This window comes from Cherax quadricarinatus, chromosome 23, assembly GCF_038502225.1.
Source record: "Cherax quadricarinatus isolate ZL_2023a chromosome 23, ASM3850222v1, whole genome shotgun sequence".
NCBI lineage: Eukaryota > Metazoa > Arthropoda > Malacostraca > Decapoda > Parastacidae > Cherax > Cherax quadricarinatus.
In genome coordinates, this window is record NC_091314.1 from 19,498,061 (window position 1) to 19,524,032 (window position 25,972).

Here is a 25,972-nt window from a genome sequence, read left to right on the forward strand (position 1 = left end):
CACTTGCTACTGGCAGCTACAGTGTGTTTAGATTCCTGCAGTTTGGTATTAGCGGAAATGTATTAAAGTTGGCACTTTTTTGTAAAAAAAAAAAGTGCTGAATAACTGCATGGTTCTAGCCAGTGACGGGGCTAAAAACAGTTGTATTTTTACGTATTGACATTTGTATTTACAGAAAAAATGGCATTTGGAGTTGGAGGGAAAATATAGTTGTGTAATGTATTTGTATATTTGTATTTGATGTTTGCTATTTACTACAAGTACAGTTCCACAGTTACTTTGCTTATCTAAAATCTAGCGATCTCTAACTTAATGACATTTTTATTTGAAATTTAATTATCCAGTGTATACTGACCCACCAGCTTCCTGTGTTGAGACAGGAAGTTAGTGTTGCAATCGAGGTGCTTCGTACTGTTAGGTGCAACCTGACTCACTCCTTATTTGATAAAAGTTAATGTTTGCCAAGTGCAACTAGTAAGATATAGGACAGTCTAACTGAGTAACTAAGTGCAGATGTTTATAATACGGAAATTAGATGACACATATACCATCATTGTTTTTTGTACAGTAATATACTTTGAGAAAGTTTTTATTTTACGTCTGATAAAGCGTGATGCTTCCCCACCTCTCCCAAAGGTAATATTTTGTGAAGGGGTTCAGGGAAACTGGTTAGCCGGCCTTGAGTCCTGGACGTGGGAATGTTTGCAATCTAAAGGCCGGGGTTGGGATATTTACTGTTTGGAGGGACATTTGACCTGTCGTATCTGCTCGCCTCTGGAAAGACAGTGATAGTGTGAATAATGGTGAAATTGTTTCTTTTTTTGGGTCACCCTGCCTCGGTGGGAGACGGCCAGCGTGTTAAAAATCTATTACCAAACATTTTGCAGCTCAAAATACATTGTTACTGAATGTTCCATCACTGTAGACTGAAATTCTTTCATTAATATTAAACCTTTATAAAGTGACTAGTGTTGTTTAGCAGTGCTGTGAGTTAGAGCAACAATATTAGTACGTACACATATTAAAAGCATGAAAACTGTTGTACAGCCATAGTAACAAAAGTCATGCAGTGAGTGACAAGCTTGTGCTTGAGCTGTACTTGTGGCACATTACACTAGTGGCCACTAAAATATCTTACAAATCCATTTTCAATATATTGCGTGAAAACTGTGGTAAAATGCCTCTACATTCGTAATTGCCATTTATTTACGTCTGGAAGCTCGTATTTGGTTTGTTCATGAATATTTGTATTTTATTTGACTTTGTAGCTTTTTAAGCTGTATTTATTTTGTAATTGGAGGTTTCCAAAAATAAATATTTGTATTTGAATCTTATTTCCTGGAGAGGTTCCTCTCCCGGAGGTACACTTCCCACTGACTGCTTGCTAGGTTAAGAATCCAGCATCTCATATAAAGTCACCTTATATATTATATATCATCTATTTTTACAAGTACTTATACAGCAGTAGCTGACATCTGTGACATACTTTATAGTGAACCCCTGGTTATGCAGAGCATTTCCGGCAACTTAGGATAATCTTGTCCTCCAGGATGCTACCCACACCAGTCGGCTAACACCCAGGTACTTACTTGCTGCTAGGTGAACAGGGACAACAGGTGTAAGGAAATAACACGCCCAGTTGTTTCTCCCCGTACCAGGGATCGAACTACGAAACGTTTTCCCACGGAATGTTCTCCCAATAAAAGTTTATTCCACAGTGTTTGTCTTTTAGTCTTGTCGGCAGGACTCTGTTCAGATTTATCTATTTCGGCATAAATGTTGGGGCTATTTGCGTATTGTCAAAATTTCCTTCTCCTTGTTCGCATTATACCTGAAATTATGGATATTTTGTCGAATGCGAATGATATTTTGCATTGATTTAATTACCTTACGAGGAACTGTAACATGTCGGTAAATTAGTAACGACAGCAGAAAATGGTAGCGATAGTAATTAAGATAATTAATTGGAGATAATGTCAGTACTAGTTTATGTTCAAAATGTTGAATAATCCAACGCATCCAACCTCATGCTCTTTTCCACACCCTGCCTTCAGTTTACCCCTGCCTCAACTTACCCTGTCTCACTCATTCAGCATCAGACTCGCCCTGCCTGGAATTCTCCGTGTTTCCAAATTTTGCCTCAAACTCACCCTGCCTCACATTTCCTCTGCATATTACTCTAATATATTTTGTAAATGTAGTACTCCCATTGGCAGTTATTCGAACCCACAGCTTTCTTCATTGCTCCATGCATACAGAGGCTTCGTAAGGGGAGGGCGGGCCGCCCCGGGTGACACCATTTAGGGGGTGACACCACAGAGCCTCTAAAGAAGGTAATACTAATGACCAAAACCATGATGCAGCAACCTAAGACAAAAATCCTTCGTTTCTGTATAACCTATTATAGGATTACTTAGTACAAATAGGCCTATATAGGGAAAATCATTGATTTAGATGATGTGATAGATGATTTTGCAGGATTGCAGGCAAGGAAATGAAATATCAGATTCTTTGAGATGTTACCTGTACTCAAGGTTAAATCGGAACTAGTGTTTTTCTTTATTTTTCAAGTTTTTTTTTCATTGTTGAAGATGAATAAATGTGGTATTTGAGTTTATGTTTCCTCAATATTACAACGATTACTTATTTTATCATTAATAAAGTTCGGTTTATGGCCTTTAAACATTCTCATTTCTAAACATTAGTCACTGGTCATGCAGCAGTGATGTAAGTGGTCATGCAGCAGTGATGTAACTGGTCATGCAGCAGTGATGTAGCTGGTCATGCAGCAGTGATGTAACTGGTCATGCAGCAGTGATGTAAGTGGTCATGCAGCAGTGATGTAACTGGTCATGCAGCAGTGATGTAAGTGGTCATGCAGCAGTGATGTAACTGGTCATGCAGCAGTGATGTAAGTGGTCATGCAGCAGTGATGTAACTGGTCATGCAGCAGTGATGTAACTGGTCATGCAGCAGTGATGTAACTGGTCATGCAGCAGTGATGTAACTGATCATGCAGCAGTGATGTCACTGGTCATGCAGCAGTGATGTAAGTGGTCATGCAGCAGTGATGTAAGTGGTCATGCAGCAGTGATGTAACTGGTCATGCAGCAGTGATGTAACTGGTCATGCAGCAGTGATGTAACTGGTCATGCAGCAGTGATGTAAGTGGTCATGCAGCAGTGATGTAAGTGGTCATGCAGCAGTGATGTAACTGGTCATGCAGCAGTGATGTAACTGGTCATGCAGCAGTGATGTAACTGGTCATGCAGCAGTGATGTCACTGGTCATGCAGCAGTGATGTAAGTGGTCATGCAGCAGTGATGTAAGTGGTCATGCAGCAGTGATGTAACTGGTCATGCAGCAGTGATGTAACTGGTCATGCAGCAGTGATGTAACTGGTCATGCAGCCGTGATGTCACTGGTCATGCAGCAGTGATGTAAGTGGTCATGCAGCAGTGATGTAAGTGGTCATGCAGCAGTGATGTAAGTGGTCATGCAGCAGTGATGTAAGTGGTCATGCAGCAGTGATGTAAGTGGTCATGCAGCAGTGATGTAACTGGTCATGCAGCAGTGATGTAAGTGGTCATGCAGCAGTGATGTAACTGGTCATGCAGCAGTGATGTAACTGGCCATGCAGCAGTGATGTAACTGGTCATGCAGCAGTGATGTAACTGGTCATGCAGCCGTGATGTCACTGGTCATGCAGCAGTGATGTAAGTGGTCATGCAGCAGTGATGTAAGTGGTCATGCAGCAGTGATGTAACTGGTCATGCAGCAGTGATGTAAGTGGTCATGCAGCAGTGATGTAAGTGGTCATGCAGCAGTGATGTAACTTGTCATGCAGCAGTGATGTAAGTGGTCATGCAGCAGTGATGTAACTGGTCATGCAGCAGTGATGTAACTGGTCATGCAGCAGTGATGTAACTGGTCATGCAGCAGTGATGTAACTGGTCATGCAGCCGTGATGTCACTGGTCATGCAGCAGTGATGTAACTGGTCATGCAGCAGTGATGTAAGTGGTCATGCAGCAGTGATGTAACTGGTCATGCAGCAGTGATGTAACTGGTCATGCAGCAGTGATGTAACTGGTCATGCAGCAGTGATGTAACTGGTCATGCAGCAGTGATGTAACTGGTCATGCAGCAGTGATGTAACTGGTCATGCAGCAGTGATGTAAGTGGTCATGCAGCAGTGATGTAACTGGTCATGCAGCAGTGATGTAACTGGTCATGCAGTAGTGATGTAACTGGTCATGCAGCAGTGATGTAACTGGTCATGCAGCAGTGATGTAACTGGTCATGCAGCAGTGATGTAACTGGTCATGCAGCAGTGATGTAAGTGGTCATGCAGCAGTGATGTAACTGGTCATGCAGCAGTGATGTAACTGGTCATGCAGCAGTGATGTAACTGGTCATGCAGCAGTGATGTAACTGGTCATGCAGCAGTGATGTAACTGGTCATGCAGCAGTGATGTAACTGGTCATGCAGCAGTGATGTAACTGGTCATGCAGCAGTGATGTAACTGGTCATGCAGCAGTGATGTAACTGGTCATGCAGCAGTGATGTAACTGGTTATGCAGCAGTGATGTAACTGGTCATGCAGCAGTGATGTAACTGGTCATGCAGCAGTGATGTAACTGGTCATGCAGCAGTGATGTAACTGGTCATGCAGCAGTGATGTAACTGGTCATGCAGCAGTGATGTAACTGGTCATGCAGCAGTGATGTAACTGGTCATGCAGCAGTGATGTAACTGGTCATGCAGCAGTGATGTAACTGGTCATGCAACAGTGATGTAACTGGTCATGCAGCAGTGATGTAACTGGTTATGCAGCAGTGATGTAACTGGTAATGCAGCAGTGATGTAACTGGTCATGCAGCAGTGATGTAACTGGTCATGCAGCAGTGATGTAACTGGTCATGCAGCAGTGATGTAACTGGTCATGCAGCAGTGATGTAACTGGTCATGCAGCAGTGATATAACTGGTCATGCAGCAGTGATGTAACTGGTCATGCAGCAGTGATGTAACTGGTCATGCAGCAGTGATGTAACTGGTCATGCAGCAGTGATGTAACTGGTCATGCAGCAGTGATGTAACTGGTCATGCAGCAGTGATGTAACTGGTCATGCAGCAGTGATGTAACTGGTCATGCAGCAGTGATGTAACTGGTCATGCAGCAGTGATGTAACTGGTCATGCAGCAGTGATGTAACTGGTCATGCAGCAGTGATGTAACTGGTTATGCAGCAGTGATGTAACTGGTCATGCAGCAGTGATGTAACTGGTTATGCAGCAGTGATGTAACTGGTCATGCAGCAGTGATGTAACTGGTCATGCAGCAGTGATGTAACTGGTCATGCAGCAGTGATGTAACTGGTCATGCAGCAGTGATGTAACTGGTCATGCAGCAGTGATGTAACTGGTTATGCAGCAGTGATGTAACTGGTCATGCAGCAGTGATGTAACTGGTCATGTAGCAGTGATGTAACTGGTCATGCAGCAGAGATGTAACTGGTCATGCAGCAGTGATGTAACTGGTCATGCAGCAGTGATGTAACTGGTCATGCAGCAGTGATATAACTGGTCATGCAGCAGTGATGTAACTGGTCATGCAGCAGTGATGTAACTGGTCATGCAGCAGTGATGTAACTGGTCATGCAGCAGTGATGTAACTGGTCATGCAGCAGTGATGTAACTGGTCATGCAGCAGTGATGTAACTGGTCATGCAGCAGTGATGTAACTGGTCATGCAGCAGTGATGTAACTGGTCATGCAGCAGTGATGTAACTGGTCATGCAGCAGTGATGTAACTGGTCATGCAGCAGTGATGTAACTGGTCATGCAGCAGTGATGTAACTGGTCATGCAGCAGTGATGTAACTGGTCATGCAGCAGTGATGTAACTGGTTATGCAGCAGTGATGTAACTGGTCATGCAGCAGTGATGTAACTGGTCATGCAGCAGTGATGTAACTGGTCATGCAGCAGTGATGTAACTGGTCATGCAGCAGTGATGTAACTGGTTATGCAGCAGTGATGTAACTGGTCATGCAGCAGTGATGTAACTGGTCATGCAGCAGTGATGTAACTGGTCATGCAGCAGTGATGTAACTGGTCATGCAGCAGTGATGTAACTGGTTATGCAGCAGTGATGTAACTGGTCATGCAGCAGTGATGTAACTGGTCATGCAGCAGTGATGTAACTGGTCATGCAGCAGTGATGTAACTGGTCATGCAGCAGTGATGTAACTGGTCATGCAGCAGTGATGTAACTGGTTATGCAGCAGTGATGTAACTGGTTATGCAGCAGTGATGTAACTGGTCATGCAGCAGTGATGTAACTGGTTATGCAGCAGTGATGTAACTGGTCATGCAGCAGTGATGTAACTGGTTATGCAGCAGTGATGTAACTGGTCATGCAGCAGTGATGTAACTGGTCATGCAGCAGTGATGTAACTGGTCATGCAGCAGTGATGTAACTGGTCATGCAGCAGTGATGTAACTGGTTATGCAGCAGTGATGTAACTGGTCATGCAGCAGTGATGTAACTGGTCATGCAGCAGTGATGTAACTGGTCATGCAGCAGTGATGTAACTGGTTATGCAGCAGTGATGTAACTGGTCATGCAGCAGTGATGTAACTTGTTATGCAGCAGTGATGTAACTGGTCATGCAGCAGTGATGTAACTGGTCATGCAGCAGTGATGTAACTGGTCATGCAGCAGTGATGTAACTGGTCATGCAGCAGTGATGTAACTGGTTATGCAGCAGTGATGTAACTGGTCATGCAGCAGTGATGTAACTGGTCATGCAGCAGTGATGTAACTGGTCATGCAGCAGTGATGTAACTGGTCATGCAGCAGTGATGTAACTGGTTATGCAGCAGTGATGTAACTGGTCATGCAGCAGTGATGTAACTGGTCATGCAGCAGTGATGTAACTGGTCATGCAGCAGTGATGTAACTGGTTATGCAGCAGTGATGTAACTGGTCATGCAGCAGTGATGTAACTGGTTATGCAGCAGTGATGTAACTGGTCATGCAGCAGTGATGTAACTGGTCATGCAGCAGTGATGTAACTGGTCATGCAGCAGTGATGTAACTGGTCATGCAGCAGTGATGTAACTGGTTATGCAGCAGTGATGTAACTGGTCATGCAGCAGTGATGTAACTGGTCATGCAGCAGTGATGTAACTGGTCGTGCAGCAGTGATGTAACTGGTCATGCAGAAGTGATGTAACTGGTTATGCAGCAGTGATGTAACTGGTCATGCAGCAGTGATGTAACTGGTCATGCAGCAGTGATGTAACTGGTCATGCAGCAGTGATGTAACTGGTCATGCAGCAGTGATGTAACTGGTCATGCAGCAGTGATGTAACTGGTCATGCAGCAGTGATGTAAGTGGTCATGCAGCAGTGATGTAAGTGGTCATGCAGCAGTGATGTAACTGGTCATGCAGCAGTGATGTAAGTGGTCATGCAGCAGTGATGTAACTGGTCATGCAGCAGTGATGTAAGTGGTCATGCAGCCGTGATGTAACTGGTCATGGAGCAGTGATGTAAGTGGTCATGCAGCCGTGATGTCACTGGTCATGCAGCAGTGATGTAACTGGTCATGCAGCAGTGATGTAAGTGGTCATGCAGCAGTGATGTAACTGGTTATGCAGCAGTGATGTAAGTGGTCATGCAGCAGTGATGTAAGTGGTCATGCAGCAGTGATGTAACTGGTCATGCAGCAGTGATGTAACTGGTCATGCAGCAGTGATGTAACTGGTCATGCAGCAGTGATGTAAGTGGTCATGCAGCCGTGATGTAAGTGGTCATGCAGCAGTGATGTAACTGGTCATGCAGCAATGATGTAACTGGTCATGCAGCAGTGATGTAACTGGTCATGCAGCAGTGATGTAACTGGTCATGCAGCAGTGATGTAACTGGTCATGCAGCAGTGATGTAACTGGTTATGCAGCAATGATATAACTGGTCATGCAGCAGTGACGTAACTGGTCATGCAGCAGTGATGTAACTGGTTATGCAGCAGTGATGTAACTGGTCATGCAGCAGTGATGTAAGTGGTCATGCAGCAGTGATGTAACTGGTTATGCAGCCGTGATGTAACTAGTCATTTACTACCCCCATCCCCCCGCCCTTGGATTTCATGGGGGTGACACCAAAGATGTCACCCCGGGTGACACCAGAGATTCCGCCCCGGGTGACACCAACCCTAGCTACGCCTCTGCATGTATAGATACTTGAGTTGCACAGAGCGTATAAACTGACGTGATGCTTTTTATTCTTGATCTCAACAAGGAAACTTCTTGCTTTTATTCCCACTATTATTTAGCTAATACGTAAGTAGGGTAGCTGCACACTTCTGATGCACCCAATTTTGTTTGAAAATGATCCTATAGAGACTCCGTCTCTCCTGCCACAGTGGTGCCAGCGAGGTAGATGTACGGAAAACGCCAAGGCTCCAGCTCTCGTCCCCTCGTCATTGGTGTCCGGGTCGGGTGAAGGGTCGCCTGCAGGAGTGGGTGGCAAGTGGGGTGTGTGGTCTGAGTGCCGCTCTGCCTGTCTCTACGGTGACGACGGTGTCCTGTCTTCCGGCAGCTCTGGTCTCTCCCTGTCTGAGAGACGCTGTGGGTAAGTCACTGACTGCAGGAAGGGAGGGGGGAATTATTTTGAAACAAGGGTAGTTTATTTTCAGCCATTAAATACAACGAATTGCATTGATACTGTTTATCCAGCATTTGAATACTTCGAGTAAATCTGGAGTTTACAGGCACTTGAGTACGTCCAGCAAGTCTGGAGTTTATCCAGCACTTGAGTACGTCCAGCAAGTCTGGAGTTTATCCAGCACTTGAGTACGTCCAGCAAGTCTGGAGTTTATCCAGCACTTGAGTACGTCCAGCAAGTCTGGAGTTTATCCAGCACTTGAGTACGTCCAGCAAGTCTGGAGTTTATCCAGCACTTCAGTACTTCCATCAGGTCTGGAATTTTCGTACACAGTTGCATTTTACGTATGATAAATATGACCTCTAACAGGACTGGAATTTCTGAAATATTTTAATATTATTTCTACCCTGGATGAAACCCCAAGCAATCAGGTGACACACAGGTAAATCTGTCTAGTTTTACTGGTAAGTGGGCAGGTTCAGCAACTGTATAAGGGAAACTTACCAATAGAGAGTAGTAGTAGGGAAGGAAGCGAAGGTTTTCCGAGGGAGGCAGAGAAGGGAGAGTGTAAATGAGGGAATTGTAAGGAGATATTGTATTTCATTAGGTGCTGAATTCCCGTGGATTTAATGCATAGAACAGTGGAGGCTCCAGCTTGCGTCTGCTTATGGCCCAGGTTCTGGACGTCAGTGAGGAACAATAATTGTAAAGAGGAAACGGGAGTAGTGAAAGAGGCAGCCTAGTTCACTTAGTTCTTATTATCTGTAATAGTACAGTACGAGTATTAGCTTCATCTTTCCTCATTTCCACTTAAATTTAAATTTGTTTTCAAAATAATGTTGCTGTTTCAGCTGTTTCCCAAGCGTTTGTGTCCCCAGACGCTGGGTCATTTAGACGCAGTGGTGAGGTTTGTGGTTTGATCCTAGGGGTAAGGGGAAGCCCTCTTCTCTGGCAAGGGTACCACTGTCTCCACAGGGGGTCTTTTCTGACTAAGAATCCAGCATCTCCTTCGGCATAAATGGTGGAGATATTCATCCTTTCCTCTAAATTTGCCGAAACTTTTGGCCAATGACAGAAGCGTTTATGAACACGGATTGTGGAATTTAAAAAATAATTTTGAATAGTTTTTATTGCGTTGTAATTATATATGTGATTCTTCTTCTTATGACCAGAGCTTTGGTAAGATGGGTAAGGAAGAAGGATGGGTAAGTATAGAAATATTGGAAAAGGGTGGGAGGGGGGAGAGAGGTAGGATATAAAAGGTAAGTGGCCCAACCACTTTCGTGTAATTTAAAAAGTGTATGTGAAATAATAAGATATTCTTGAAGGGGTATAAGACCAACCCATCAGAGTCACATAGATATAACAGATATATAAGTACATGACTCTGAATTGGTAGTAAATATACAAGTTGCAATTGCTTTTTTTTTTTTTTTTTTTTTTTTTTTTTTTTTTTTTTTTTTTTTTTTGCTATTGTACAACGGATATTTAAGCGACAATGACGGCAATAATTTCCTGGCCAGTTTATAAAAAATTACTTGACACAATGGCTTCTTACAGGTGGTGTCCCGCCATAGTAAATATAGCATAATTTTTACAGTAGAATGTTATATGTCTCCCTAATTGGGGGCGATGATTTTCTCAGTAGACATAGAAGGGTTCTGGTGTTACCCAATCATCTTCATCTGCAGGGAGGTTGCTCAATATCATTGGTCGATGGTAATCATCTTTATGTATAAAACGACGGACCCTCTGTGGGAGAGTCATTCTTTGAGTCCTGTGAGGAGGAGTATTGATGATATAATCCGTGGTATTTTCAACTTGTAGAGGATGTTCTCTATCTGGCATGTAGAGTTCTTGCATTGCATAGAGTTGTTTCTTTTCCAGGGTGTCAAGGCGTACATTTAAGGCAGTAATATCTTGCTGTACGTGTAAATCTGCCATTTTAACTCTGTCTCTCCTCCTGGTACCTGTAATGAAGCGAAGAGCTCTATTCTGGACCCGTTGCAACTGTAGCATGTTGGTCTTTGTTGTTAATGTCATTGGGACACATGGGTATTAGAGTATAGGTCTTATTATCATCTTATACAGATGTTTTTTGACATGTGGAGGGGCTTGATTGAATCTAAAAAGACAGCTAAGACCGGCTTTGGCTATGTTGATCTTCTTATTTACATGAGATGTTGAGTGGAGCAGCCTGTCTATTTCATATCCCAAGATCTTGTTAGGGTTTCTAATGGCTACAGGTGTACCTCTGATGGAGATACCCCCTTTATCTTCGATGGTTGATGCAAAACATCCTATCGTGCTAACCAGGACTTTGTCAGGGTTAGTCGTAATTCTCCATTTCTTTTCCCAGTTAGATGTTCGACGAAGTTCAATATTCATTTTTTCTATAACTCTCTCATACTTGTATTTTCCTGTTACCGGAGTTGATGAGACGACATGGATAACATCATCTGCAAACTGTGTTATAATTGTATCATTAAACTCTGGTTGAGGAAGGTCATTCACATAAATGTTGAAGAGAATTGGACTAAGACAAGAACCTTGTGAGACACCAGCTGTTGGTATAAAAGGCTCTGTCCACCTGCCGTGAAAGGTGGGAATGATTTTTCTTTGAGTTAAGAAATTATATATTACTCTGAGAAAAGTCCAGTTATGATCTGGTAGGTCAATGAGTTTGTATATAAGACCATCATGCCATAAGCTATCAAAATCTTTATGAACATCTCTGGTGGCAATTAGGGCAAGATTGCCCTGATGTTTTAGACTTGCTACAATATCGAAAATACTATTTATTGCATGATGGGTACCTCTATGTGTTCTAAAGCCAAATTGTTTTTCAGTAAAAAGGTGATTCAACTCCATATAATAGTTCAGTCTGTTGAAAATGATCTTCTCAAGAACTTTTCCAGTGACTTCAAGTAAAGATACAGGTCTATAGTTCCCTGGTTGGTGGATGTCTTTATTGGGCTTACCAAGAAAGATCATCCTAGCAGTCTTAAAAACCACTGGAAAATGTCCTGAGGCCAAGATGGCATTAAAGATATTAACCAAAGACTGTTTACAATTTCTGGGTAGGAACTTTATTTGTTTCATTGTTATTCCAGAGAGGCCAGGGGCTCTATTTCGCATTTTTCCAATAACCTGACTCATCTCAAGTAATGTAATTGGTCTAGTAAGCGGGTGGGCGTCTTCAAGAGTTGATGTATCGATGGAAGGTAGTGGTTGTAGATCATCTAAGTTCTCATCTCTCCATTCATTTACCAACTGATAGTGATTATTGTCACTCCCTCGATGCCCACTCCTTACCACTCTCACAAAAAGCTAGACCTGACATTAAATTGATAATTATAATATTAAAACCAGCTACTCTGATAAATTAAAGTTGTGGACTGTATATAATTAAGTTTGCTGGGTACACAGTATAATTGTTATTAACACTTACCATTTAATTACTGTAGCTGGATCACACCACAACACCTGCCTGGCACCCAGACCCTACACTAGCCAGCTAGAGATCTACATGAAAGGACTGATGGCGCAATTCCCTGTGTGAGTGATGGCATATTTCTCATCTTCCGCCACTGCAAATATAAGTTCTATCAAGCACCTCAACTACTGGGAATGCTTGGAAGCACTTGACTTGTACTCGCTGGAATGCAGGAGCGAGAGATATATCATAATCTACACTTATAAAATCCTAGAAGAAATCACTCCCTACGAAAGTAAAAGACTGGGCAGGCGGTGCAAAATGTCCCCAATGAAAAGTAGGGGTGCCATTGGTACACTTAAGAGAAAGCACCATAAGTGTCCGGCGCCCAAAATTCTTCAACAGCCTCCCACCATGCATAAGGGGAATTACCAATAGGCCCCTGGCTGCCTTCAAGAGGGAGCTGGACAGATACTTAAAAGTCGGTGCCGCATCAGCTGGGCTGTGGTTCGTACGTTGGACTACGTACAGCAGTAACAGCCTGGTTGATCAGGCCCTGATCCACCGGGAGGCCTGGTCTTGGACCGGGCAGCGGGGGCGTTGATCCCCGGAATACCCTCCAAGTAGACTCCAAGTAGATCTACGCGTAATTCTTGATGTCCCGCAAATTTTCCTGTCCCAGTTCTTCAGTAGGGGAGTTACACTGGTTTCTATTACAAATTCAGATCGAAAAAAAAAAATTGGCCACGAAGGCACCAAATTATTAGCTGAATTTTCCACAACAACCAGTATTCACAAATTACAAATGGCGTCTCTCCTGCGTCACTCTGCAGCTATTCCTCCCCCCCCCCTCACTCGAAATTTTTCGAAAGTGTCAAATCAAGATCATATTTTATTACACAATTATTATATTATTCATTTATATGTTCTACATTTAGGAAATTATGTAAAAAAATCCACATTGGAATTCCAGAATAACCTGAAGGTGTTAATACTTTGTAATTAAAATGGAACAACCTAGTGAAGTATCGAGGCACAGCGCTGGTTTACTATTGTCTGCTTTATAGACTATTTCTCTGGACTATATTTTAGGCCAAGTTATATTAATATAAATTAACTAAAATGAACCAACTGCAACAGTAATTAAAAAGCTCAAAAAAATGAGGATTGAGTGTGTACTCGGGTTGTACAAGCGGCAGGTAATAACGTAATGGTAACGTTTGTTTCTCAACACTGTTAATGATCTGTACAGACAAGTTTATGTAGAGGCTGGATTGTTGGGCTGGTGTGGGGGGGGGGGTTTACGTTACTCATCATCATGTGTTACTGCTGTATCATCATCTTGTTACTGTTGTATCATCATCTTGTTACTGCTGTATCATCATCTTGTTACTGCTGTATCATCATCTTGTGTTACTGCTGTATCATCTTGTGTTACTGCTGTATCATCATCTTGTTACTGCTGTATCATCATCTTGTGTTACTGCTGTATCATCATCTTGTGTTACTGTTGTATCATCATCTTGTGTTACTGCTGTATCATCATCTTGTTACTGCTGTATCATCATCTTGTGTTACTGCTGTATCATCATCTTGTTACTGCTGTATCATCATCTTGTGTTACTGCTGTATCATCATCTTGTGTTACTGCTGTATCATCATCTTGTTACTGCTGTATCATCATCTTGTGTTACTGCTGTATCATCATCTTGTGTTACTGCTGTATCATCATCTTGTGTTACTGCTGTATCATCATCTTGTGTTACTGCTGTATCATCATCTTGTTACTGCTGTATCATCATCTTGTGTTACTGCTGTATCATCATCTTGTTACTGCTGTATCATCATCTTGTTACTGTTGTATCATCATCTTCTTACTGCTGTATCATCATCTTGTTACTGCTGTATCATCATCTTGTGTTACTGCTGTATCATCTTGTGTTACTGCTGTATCATCATCTTGTTACTGTTGTATCATCATCTTGTTACTGCTGTATCATCATCTTGTGTTACTGCTGTATCATCTTGTGTTACTGCTGTATCATCATCTTGTTACTGCTGTATCATCATCTTGTGTTACTGCTGTATCATCTTGTGTTACTGCTGTATCATCATCTTGTTACTGCTGTATCATCATCTTGTGTTACTGCTGTATCATCATCTTGTGTTACTGCTGTATCATCATCTTGTGTTACTGCTGTATCATCATCTTGTGTTACTGCTGTATCATCATCTTGTGTTACTGCTGTATCATCATCTTGTTACTGCTGTATCATCATCTTGTGTTACTGCTGTATCATCATCTTGTTACTGCTGTATCATCATCTTGTGTTACTGCTGTATCATCATCTTGTATTACTGTTGTATCATCATCTTGTGTTACTGCTGTATCATCATCTTGTGTTACTGCTGTATCATCATCTTGTGTTACTGCTGTATCATCATCTTGTGTTACTGCTGTATCATCATCTTGTGTTACTGCTGTATCATCTTGTGTTACTGCTGTATCATCATCTTGTTACTGCTGTATCATCATCTTGTGTTACTGCTGTATCATCATCTTGTGTTACTGCTGTATCATCATCTTGTGTTACTGTTGTATCATCATCTTGTGTTACTGCTGTATCATCATCTTGTGTTACTGCTGTATCATCTTGTGTTACTGCTGTATCATCATCTTGTTACTGCTGTATCATCATCTTGTGTTACTGCTGTATCATCATCTTGTGTTACTGCTGTATCATCATCTTGTGTTACTGTTGTATCATCATCTTGTGTTACTGCTGTATCATCATCTTGTGTTACTGCTGTATCATCATCTTGTGTTACTGCTGTATCATCTTGTGTTACTGCTGTATCATCTTGTGTTACTGCTGTATCATTTTGTGTTACTGCTGTATCATCTTGTGTTACTGCTGTATCATCATCTTGTGTTACTGCTGTATCATCTTGTGTTACTGCTGTATCATCTTGTGTTACTGCTGTATCATCATCTTGTGTTACTGCTGTATCATCTTGTGTTACTGCTGTATCATCTTGTGTTACTGCTGTATCATCTTGTGTTACTGCTGTATCATCTTGTGTTACTGCTGTATCATCATCTTGTGTTACTGCTGTATCATCTTGTGTTACTGCTGTATCATCATCTTGTGTTACTGCTGTATCATCTTGTGTTACTGCTGTATCATCTTGTGTTACTGCTGTATCATCTTGTGTTACTGCTGTATCATCATCTTGTGTTACTGCTGTATCATCTTGTGTTACTGCTGTATCATCATCTTGTGTTACTGCTGTATCATCTTGTGTTACTGCTGTATCATCATCTTGTGTTACTGCTGTATCATCTTGTGTTACTGCTGTATCATCTTGTGTTACTGCTGTATCATCTTGTGTTACTGCTGTATCATCATCTTGTGTTACTGCTGTATCATCTTGTGTTACTGCTGTATCATCATCTTGTGTTACTGCTGTATCATCATCTTGTGTTACTGCTGTATCATCTTGTGTTACTGCTGTATCATCATCTTGTGTTTCTGCTGTATCATCTTGTGTTACTGGTGTATCATCTTGTGTTACTGCTGTATCATCTTGTGTTACTGCTGTATCATCATCTTGTGTTACTGCTGTATCATCTTGTGTTACTGCTGTATCATCATCTTGTGTTACTGCTGTATCATCATCTTGTGTTACTGCTGTATCATCTTGTGTTACTGCTGTATCATCATCTTGTGTTACTGCTGTATCATCTTGTGTTACTGCTGTATCATCATCTTGTGTTACTGCTGTATCATCTTGTGTTACTGCTGTATCATCATCTTGTGTTACTGCTGTATCATCTTGTGTTACTGCTGTATCATCTTGTGTTACTGCTGTATCATCTTGTGTTACTGCTGTATCATCTTGTGTTACTGCTGTATCATCATCTTGTGTTACTGCTGTATCATCATCTTGTGTTACTGCTGTATCATCATCTTGTGTTACTGCTGTATCATCATCTTGTGTTACTGCTGTATCATCTTGTGTTGCTGTTGTATCATCATCTTGTGTTACTGCTGTATCATCTTGTGTTACTGCTGTATCATCTTGTGTTTCTGCTGTATCATCATCTTGTGTTACTGCTGTATCATCTTGTGTTACTGCTGTATCATCATCTTGTGTTACTGCTGTATCATCATCTTGTGTTACTGCTGTATCATCATCTTGTGTTACTGCTGTATCATCATCTTGTGTTACTGTTGTATCATCATCTTGTGTTACTGTTGTATCATCATCTTGTGTTACTGTTGTATCATCATCTTGTGTTACTGCTGTATCATCATCTTGTGTTACTGTTGTATCATCATCTTGTGTTACTGCTGTATCATCATCTTGTGTTACTGCTGTATCATCATCTTGTGTTACTGCTGTATCATCATCTTGTGTTACTGCTGTATCATCATCTTGTGTTACTGCTGTATCATCATCTTGTGTTACTGCTGTATCATCATCTTGTTACTGCTGTATCATCATCTTGTGTTACTGCTGTATCATCATCTTGTGTTACTGTTGTATCATCATCTTGTGTTACTGCTGTATCATCATCTTGTGTTACTGTTGTATCATCATCTTGTGTTACTGCTGTATCATCTTGTGTTACTGCTGTATCATCTTGTGTTACTGCTGTATCATCTTGTGTTACTGCTGTATCATCTTGTGTTACTGCTGTATCATCTTGTGTTACTGCTGTATCATCTTGTGTTACTGCTGTATCCTCATCTTGTGTTACTGCTGTATCATCATCTTGTGTTACTGCTGTATCATCATCTTGTGTTACTGCTGTATCATCTTGTTACTGCTGTATCATCATCTTGTGTTACTGCTGTACCATCATCTTGTGTTACTGCTGTATCATCATCTTGTTACTGCTGTATCATCATCTTGTGTTACTGCTGTATCATCATCTTGTGTTACTGCTGTATCATCATCTTGTGTTACTGCTGTATCATCATCTTGTGTTACTGTTGTATCATCATCTTGTGTTACTGCTGTATCATCATCTTGTGTTACTGCTGTATCATCATCTTGTGTTACTGCTGTATCATCATCTTGTGTTACTGTTGTATCATCATCTTGTGTTACTGCTGTATCATCATCTTGTGTTACTGCTGTATCATCATCTTGTGTTACTGCTGTATCATCATCTTGTGTTACTGTTGTATCATCATCTTGTGTTACTGCTGTATCATCATCTTGTGTTACTGCTGTATCATCATCTTGTGTTACTGCTGAATCATCATCTTGTGTTACTGCTGTATCATCATCTTGTGTTACTGCTGTATCATCATCTTGTTACTGCTGTATCATCATCTTGTGTTACTGCTGTATCCTCATCTTGTGTTACTGCTGTATCATCTTGTGTTACTGTTGTATCATCATCTTGTGTTACTGCTGTATCATCATCTTGTTACTGCTGTATCATCATCTTGTGTTACTGCTGTATCATCATCTTGTGTTACTGCTGTATCATCATCTTGTTACTGCTGTATCATCTTGTGTTACTGCTGTATCATCATCTTGTTACTGCTGTATCATCATCTTGTGTTACTGCTGTATCATCATCTTGTGTTACTGCTGTATCATCATCTTGTGTTACTGCTGTATCATCATCTTGTGTTACTGCTGTATCATCATCTTGTGTTACTGCTGTATCATCATCTTGTGTTACTGTTGTATCATCATCTTGTTACTGCTGTATCATCATCTTGTGTTACTGCTGTATCATCATCTTGTGTTACTGCTGTATCATCATCTTGTGTTACTGCTGTATCATCATCTTGTGTTACTGTTGTATCATCATCTTGTGTTACTGCTGTATCATCATCTTGTGTTACTGCTGTATCCTCATCTTGTGTTACTGCTGTATCATCATCTTGTATTACTGCTGTATCATCATCTTGTGTTACTGCTGTATCATCATCTTGTGTTACTGCTGTATCATCATCTTGTGTTACTGCTGTATCATCATCTTGTGTTACTGCTGTATCATCATCTTGTGTTACTGTTGTATCATCATCTTGTATTACTGCTGTATCATCATCTTGTTACTGCTGTATCATCATCTTTTGTTACTGCTGTATCATCATCTTGTGTTACTGCTGTATCATCATCTTGTGTTACTGCTGTATCATCTTGTGTTACTGCTGTATCATCTTGTGTTACTGCTGTATCATCATCTTGTTACTGCTGTATCATCATCTTGTTACTGCTGTATCATCATCTTGTGTTACTGTTGTATCATCATCTTGTGTTACTGTTGTATCATCATCTTGTGTTACTGCTGTATCATCATCTTGTGTTACTGCTGTATCATCATCTTGTGTTACTGCTGTATCATCATCTTGTGTTACTGCTGTATCATCATCTTGTGTTACTGCTGTATCATCATCTTGTGTTACTGCTGTATCATCATCTTGTTACTGCTGTATCATCATCTTGTGTTACTGTTGTATCATCATCTTGTGTTACTGCTGTATCATCATCTTGTTACTGCTGTATCATCATCTTGTGTTACTGTTGTATCATCATCTTGTGTTACTGTTGTATCATCATCTTGTTACTGCTGCATCATCATCTTGTGTTACTGCTGTATCATCATCTTGTTACTCCTGTATCATCATCTTGTGTTACTGTTGTATCATCATCTTGTGTTACTGCTGTATCATCATCTTGTTACTGCTGCATCATCATCTTGTGTTACTGCTGTATCATCATCTTGTTACTGCTGTATCATCATCTTGTGTTACTGTTGTATCATCATCTTGTGTTACTGCTGCATCATCATCTTGTGTTACTGTTGTATCATCATCTTGTTACTGCTGTATCATCATCTTGTGTTACTGCTGTATCATCATCTTGTGTTACTGCTGTATCATCATCTTGTTACTGCTGTATCATCATCTTGTGTTACTGTTGTATCATCATCTTGTGTTACTGCTGTATCATTATCTTGTGTTACTGCTGTATCATCATCTTGTGTTACTGCTGCATCATCATCTTGTGTTACTGTTGTATCATCATCTTGTTACTGCTGTATCATCATCTTGTTACTGCTGCATCATCATCTTGTGTTACTGCTGTATCATCATCTTGTTACTGCTGTATCATCATCTTGTGTTACTGTTGTATCATCATCTTGTGTTACTGCTGTATCATCATCTTGTTACTGTTGTATCATCATCTTGTGTTACTGCTGTATCATCATCTTGTTACTGTTGTATCATCATCTTGTGTTACTGCTGTATCATCATCTTGTTACTGTTGTATCATCATCTTGTGTTACTGCTGTATCATCATCTTGTGTTACTGCTGTATCATCATCTTGTTACTGCTGTATCATCATCTTGTGTTACTGCTGTATCATCATCTTGTGTTACTGCTGTATCATCATCTTGTGTTACTGTTGTATCATCATCTTGTGTTACTGCTGTATCATCATCTTGTTACTGCTGTATCATCATCTTGTGTTACTGCTGTATCATCATCTTGTGTTACTGCTGTATCATCTTGTGTTACTGCTGTATCATCATCTTGTGTTACTGCTGTATCATCTTGTGTTACTGCTGTATCATCATCTTGTGTTACTGCTGTATCATCATCTTGTGTTACTGCTGTATCATCATCTTGTGTTACTGTTCTATCATCATCTTGTGTTACTGCTGTATCATCATCTTGTTACTGCTGTATCATCATCTTGTGTTACTGCTGTATCATCATCTTGTGTTACTGCTGTATCATCATCTTGTTACTGTTGTATCATCATCTTGTGTTACTGCTGTATCATCATCTTGTTACTGTTGTATCATCATCTTGTGTTACTGCTGTATCATCATCTTGTGTTACTGCTGTATCATCATCTTGTTACTGCTGTATCATCTTGTGTTACTGCTGTATCATCTTGTGTTACTGCTGTATCATCATCTTGTGTTACTGCTGTATCATCTTGTGTTACTGCTGTATCATCATCTTGTGTTACTGCTGTATCATCATCTTGTGTTACTGCTGTATCATCATCTTGTGTTACTGTTGTATCATCATCTTGTGTTACTGCTGTATCATCATCTTGTTACTGCTGTATCATCATCTTGTGTTACTTCTGTATCATCATCTTGTGTTACTGCTGTATCATCATCTTGTTACTGTTGTATCATCATCTTGTGTTACTGCTGTATCATCATCTTGTGTTACTGCTGTATCATCATCTTGTGTTACTGCTGTATCATCATCTTGTGTTACTGCTGTATCATCATCTTGTGTTACTGCTGTATCATCATCTTGTGTTACTGCTGTATCATCATCTTGTGTTACTGCTGTATCATCATCTTGTGTTACTGCTGTATCATCATCTTGTGTTACTGCTGTATCATCATCTTGTGTTACTGCTGCATCATCATCTTGTGTTACTGTTGTATCATCATCTTGTTACTGCTGTATCATCATCTTGTGTTACTGCTGTATCATCATCTTGTTACTGCTGTATCATCATCTTGTGTTACTGCTGTATCATCATCTTGTGTTACTGCTGTATCATCATCTTGTGTTACTGCTGTATCATCATCTTGTTACTGCTGCATCATCATCTTGTGTTACTGCTGTATCATCATCTTGTTACTGCTGTATCATCATCTTGTGTTACTGTTGTATCATCATCTTGTTACTGTTGTATCATCATCTTGTGTTACTGTTGTATCATCATCTTGTTACTGCTGTATCATCATCTTGTTACTGCTGCATCATCATCTTGTGTTACTGCTGTATCATCATCTTGTTACTGCTGTATCATCATCTTGTGTTACTGTTGTATCATCATCTTGTTACTGCTGTATCATCATCTTGTTACTGCTGCATCATCATCTTGTGTTACTGCTGTATCATCATCTTGTGTTACTGCTGTATCATCATCTTGTTACTGCTGTATCATCATCTTGTGTTACTGTTGTATCATCATCTTGTGTTACTGCTGTATCATCATCTTGTTACTGCTGTATCATCATCTTGTGTTACTGTTGTATCATCATCTTGTGTTACTGCTGTATCATCATCTTGTTACTGCTGTATCATCATCTTGTGTTACTGTTGTATCATCATCTTGTGTTACTGCTGTATCATCATCTTGTTACTGCTGTATCATCATCTTGTGTTACTGTTGTATCATCATCTTGTTACTGCTGTATCATCATCTTGTTACTGCTGCATCATCATCTTGTGTTACTGCTGTATCATCATCTTGTGTTACTGCTGTATCATCATCTTGTTACTGCTGTATCATCATCTTGTGTTACTGTTGTATCATCATCTTGTGTTACTGCTGTATCATCATCTTGTTACTGCTGTATCATCATCTTGTGTTACTGTTGTATCATCATCTTGTGTTACTGCTGTATCATCATCTTGTTACTGTTGTATCATCATCTTGTGTTACTGTTGTATCATCATCTTGTGTTACTGCTGTATCATCATCTTGTTACTGCTGTATCATCATCTTGTGTTACTGCTGTATCATCATCTTGTGTTACTGCTGTATCATCATCTTGTGTTACTGCTGTATCATCATCTTGTGTTACTGTTGTATCATCATCTTGTGTTACTGCTGTATCATCATCTTGTTACTGCTGTATCATCATCTTGTGTTACTGCTGTATCATCATCTTGTGTTACTGCTGTATCATCATCTTGTGTTACTGCTGTATCATCATCTTGTGTTACTGCTGTATCATCATCTTGTGTTACTGCTGTATCATCATCTTGTGTTACTGCTGTATCATCATCTTGTTACTGTTGTATCATCATCTTGTTACTGCTGTATCATCATCTTGTTACTGCTGCATCATCATCTTGTGTTACTGCTGTATCATCTTGTGTTACTGCTGCATCATCATCTTGTGTTACTGCTGTATCATCTTGTGTTACTGCTGTATCATCATCTTGTGTTACTGCTGCATCATCATCTTGTGTTACTGCTGTATCATCATCTTGTGTTACTGCTGTATCATCTTGTGTTACTGCTGTATCATCATCTTGTTACTGCTGTATCATCATCTTGTGTTACTGCTGTATCATCATCTTGTGTTACTGCTGTATCATCATCTTGTGTTACTGTTGTATCATCATCTTGTGTTACTGCTGTATCATCTTGTGTTACTGCTGTATCATCATCTTGTGTTACTGCTGTATCATCATCTTGTGTTACTGTTGTATCATCATCTTGTGTTACTGCTGTATCATCATCTTGTGTTACTGCTGTATCATCATCTTGTGTTACTGCTGTATCATCTTGTGTTACTGCTGTATCATCATCTTGTGTTACTGCTGTATCATCTTGTGTTACTGCTGTATCATCATCTTGTGTTACTGCTGTATCATCTTGTGTTACTGCTGTATCATCATCTTGTGTTACTGATGTATCATCATCTTGTGTTACTGCTGTATCATCTTGTGTTACTGCTGTATCATCTTGTGTTACTGCTGTATCATCATCTTGTGTTACTGCTGTATCATCATCTTGTTACTGCTGTATCATCATCTTGTGTTACTGCTGTATCATCATCTTGTTACTGCTGTATCATCATCTTGTGTTACTGCTGTATCATCATCTTGTGTTACTGCTGTATCATCATCTTGTGTTACTGCTGTATCATCATCTTGTGTTACTGCTGTATCATCATCATGTGTTACTGCTGTATCATCATCTTGTGTTACTGCTGTATCATCATCTTGTGTTACTGCTGTATCATCATCTTGTGTTACTGCTGTATCATCATCTTGTGTTACTGCTGTATCATCATCTTGTTACTGCTGTATCATCATCTTGTTACTGCTGTATCATCATCTTGTGTTACTGCTGTATCATCATCTTGTGTTACTGCTGTATCATCATCTTGTGTTACTGCTGTATCATCATCTTGTGTTACTGCTGTATCATCATCTTGTGTTACTGCTGTATCATCATCTTGTGTTACTGCTGTATCATCATCTTGTTACTGCTGTATCATCATCTTGTGTTACTGCTGTATCATCATCTTGTGTTACTGCTGTATCATCATCTTGTTACTGCTGTATCATCATCTTGTGTTACTGCTGTATCATCATCTTGTGTTACTGCTGTATCATCATCTTGTGTTACTGCTGTATCATCTTGTGTTACTGCTGTATCATCATCTTGTGTTACTGTTGTATCATCATCTTGTGTTACTGCTGTATCATCATCTTGTGTTACTGTTGTATCATCATCTTGTGTTACTGCTGTATCATCATCTTGTGTTACTGCTGTATCATCATCTTGTGTTACTGCTGTATCATCATCTTGTGTTACTGCTGTATCATCATTTTGTGTTACTGCTGTGTCATCATCTTTTGTTACTGCTGTATCATCATCTTGTGTTACTGCTGTATCATCATCTTGTGTTACTGCTGTATCATCATCTTTTGTTACTGCTGTATCATCATCTTTTGTTACTGCTGTATCATCATTTTGTGTTACTGCTGTATCATCATCTTGTGTTACTGCTGTATCATCATCTTGTGTTACTGCTGTATCATCATCTTTTGTTACTGCTGTATCATCATCTTTTGTTACTGCTGTATCATCATTTTGTGTTACTGCTGTATCATCATCTTTTGTTACTGCTGTATCATCATCTTTTGTTACTGCTGTATCATCATCTTGTGTTACTGCTGTATCATCATCTTTTGTTACTGCTGTATCATCATCTTGTGTTACTGCTGTATCATCATCTTGTGTTACTGCTGTATCATCATCTTGTGTTACTGCTGTATCATCATCTTGTGTAACCAAGTATTATCTGCAGCAGTGTAATAGATGATAGTTTAGGTTGTACTATAGCCAGCCCTGACATTAACACTTGTCTTATCTTTCCATGTTTTCTCTCTCTCCTTTATCTGTGTTTCACGTTCCTGTGACTGCAGTTCAAGGTCGTGTCGCGGAGAGTACCGGTACCGGCTGTGTTCTGAGGTGCAGGAGTGCAGTAAAGGGCAGCGCAGGACCCTGCAGGACTTCGCTGACGACACCTGCAGGATTCGAGCCAAGAATTCCGCATACCTAACGGGGCTAGGGGCCAAAGTGCCTCCAGAAGGTAACATCCTCACTCCTTCTCCCACACGCTTTCATATCCCACAGTTCATCCCCACTCACTCAAAGCCTCCTCCACTACCTTCCAGAGTCCACACTTTGGAAGAGTACCTACTCCCTCCAAGATTCCCAAACACCTCACGTCCTTAGGTCTCCCAGCTCATGCTGGGAGCTCATCACTATATGCATAAAACCCATCCAGTGTGATGGAGTACGAGAGGACATTGTAGCTAGTTTTTTCCACTATGTAACTACTAGCTCATATACATAGTAGTGTAGCTGGACACTGATGATTAATTTTATTTTTGTTTTTTAAACAAAATCCGCTTAACTCGTCATCTTAATGCTCATCTTCTTAAGTAACTGGTTCCCAAAGGGAGCGGCGCGAGAGGATGGCAAGTGTGACGGGAAGATTCTACGGGTTTCTACATGAATATTTAAATGTTTCTTTGATTGTCCATGAATCTTCCCGCCACACTAGTCATCTTCTCTGGCCGCAGCTGCGTCGAGCGCCGCTGCCTTTGGGAACTACTGCCTTAATTACCTTCCGTTGCTAGTTATGTCCATATACTTATTTTTTAATGATCATTATTAGTAACAAAATTTTGAGTTCAACTTTTCTTAAATAATTTGATAATGTTCTTAGTTAAACAACATCCTACGAATGTGTCACGAGAAAAGTGGAAGAAAACGAAGGCAAGACTTATTAAATAATGTGTATAACATTAATTGTTTGCTGCTCCAGGGTTGACTCAGTGTGAGGTTGAATGTGAGACCACAGGACGAGGAGTGGAGGCGTCAGGCAAGAGCTTTCCTGACGGCACAGTGTGTCAGTCAGCCTCCTCCCTCCCTGCTTTCTGCGTCGCTGCTGTCTGCACTGTAAGTTCCTCTTTTACTAACACGCAATATACTGTTTATGGCATTTATTAAGACGTTTCGTCAACCAGGGTTTGATAAAATCTCTGGTAAACGAAACGTTCTCTCAACGAAATGCCATAAATGGCATTTCTCGATTGCTAGCGCACTCAGCTCACACACTTAGGTCTGGGGGTCGACCCCGGTACGGCTGGAAAACATTAAGGTGTTTCTATAACACACCAGCTATCCATATTCATCCGTCAGTAAAATAGGTACCTGGTCTTAGTTGACTGGTGTGGGTCGCATCCTGAGAGAAATGCTCTGCATAACAAGCGACTTTCTATATAGTAGTATATGATTGATGTCACCTAGGCCTGTATACCTTGTACATGTACGTGTAGAAATAAAAATATTATTATTATTATTATTATTATTATTATTATTATTATTATTATTATTATTTACCACGTCGGCCGTTTCCCACCGAGGAAGGGTGAACCAAAAAGAAAGATAAAACTCATCATCATTCAATACTTGCACCATCACTCATACATAATCACTGACTTTGCAGAGGCGCTCAGATACGACAGTCTAGATATCCCTCCAAACTGCTAATATCCCGAACCCCTCACATGTTGCTAGAATATCCTACCACTGATGCAAGTTCCTTACCTCCCGCCTTCTCTGTCTTCCTTCATATTTCCCATTCTTTACCCCCTCTTTCTCATTATCTCCCTATTCCTCCTTCCCTCCCTTCCCCTAGTGATATCTTGATCCGAGGAATAAGAGCATTCCCCTCGGATCAAACCTGGTTACCTCTCATTCCCCAGGCGCTGTTTGACCCTTTCGTGTCTAGTGGTATATCCATGAATAATATAATATA

At 40.5% G+C, this 25,972-nt stretch overlaps 1 protein-coding gene across 3 annotated transcripts in view; it reads left to right on the forward strand.

The window, feature by feature from the left end:
• Window positions 1-25,972, forward strand: part of LOC128685581 (A disintegrin and metalloproteinase with thrombospondin motifs adt-1-like) — a 157,775-nt gene that overhangs the window by 103,392 nt on the left and 28,411 nt on the right. For all 3 annotated transcript variants that reach the window (XM_070087998.1, XM_070087999.1, XM_070088000.1), the window contains exons 14-16: window positions 8,430-8,638; window positions 24,069-24,235; window positions 24,977-25,110. In XM_070087998.1, the coding sequence (XP_069944099.1) occupies window positions 8,430-8,638; window positions 24,069-24,235; window positions 24,977-25,110 (510 nt within the window). The remainder of the gene's footprint in view (window positions 1-8,429; window positions 8,639-24,068; window positions 24,236-24,976; window positions 25,111-25,972) is intronic.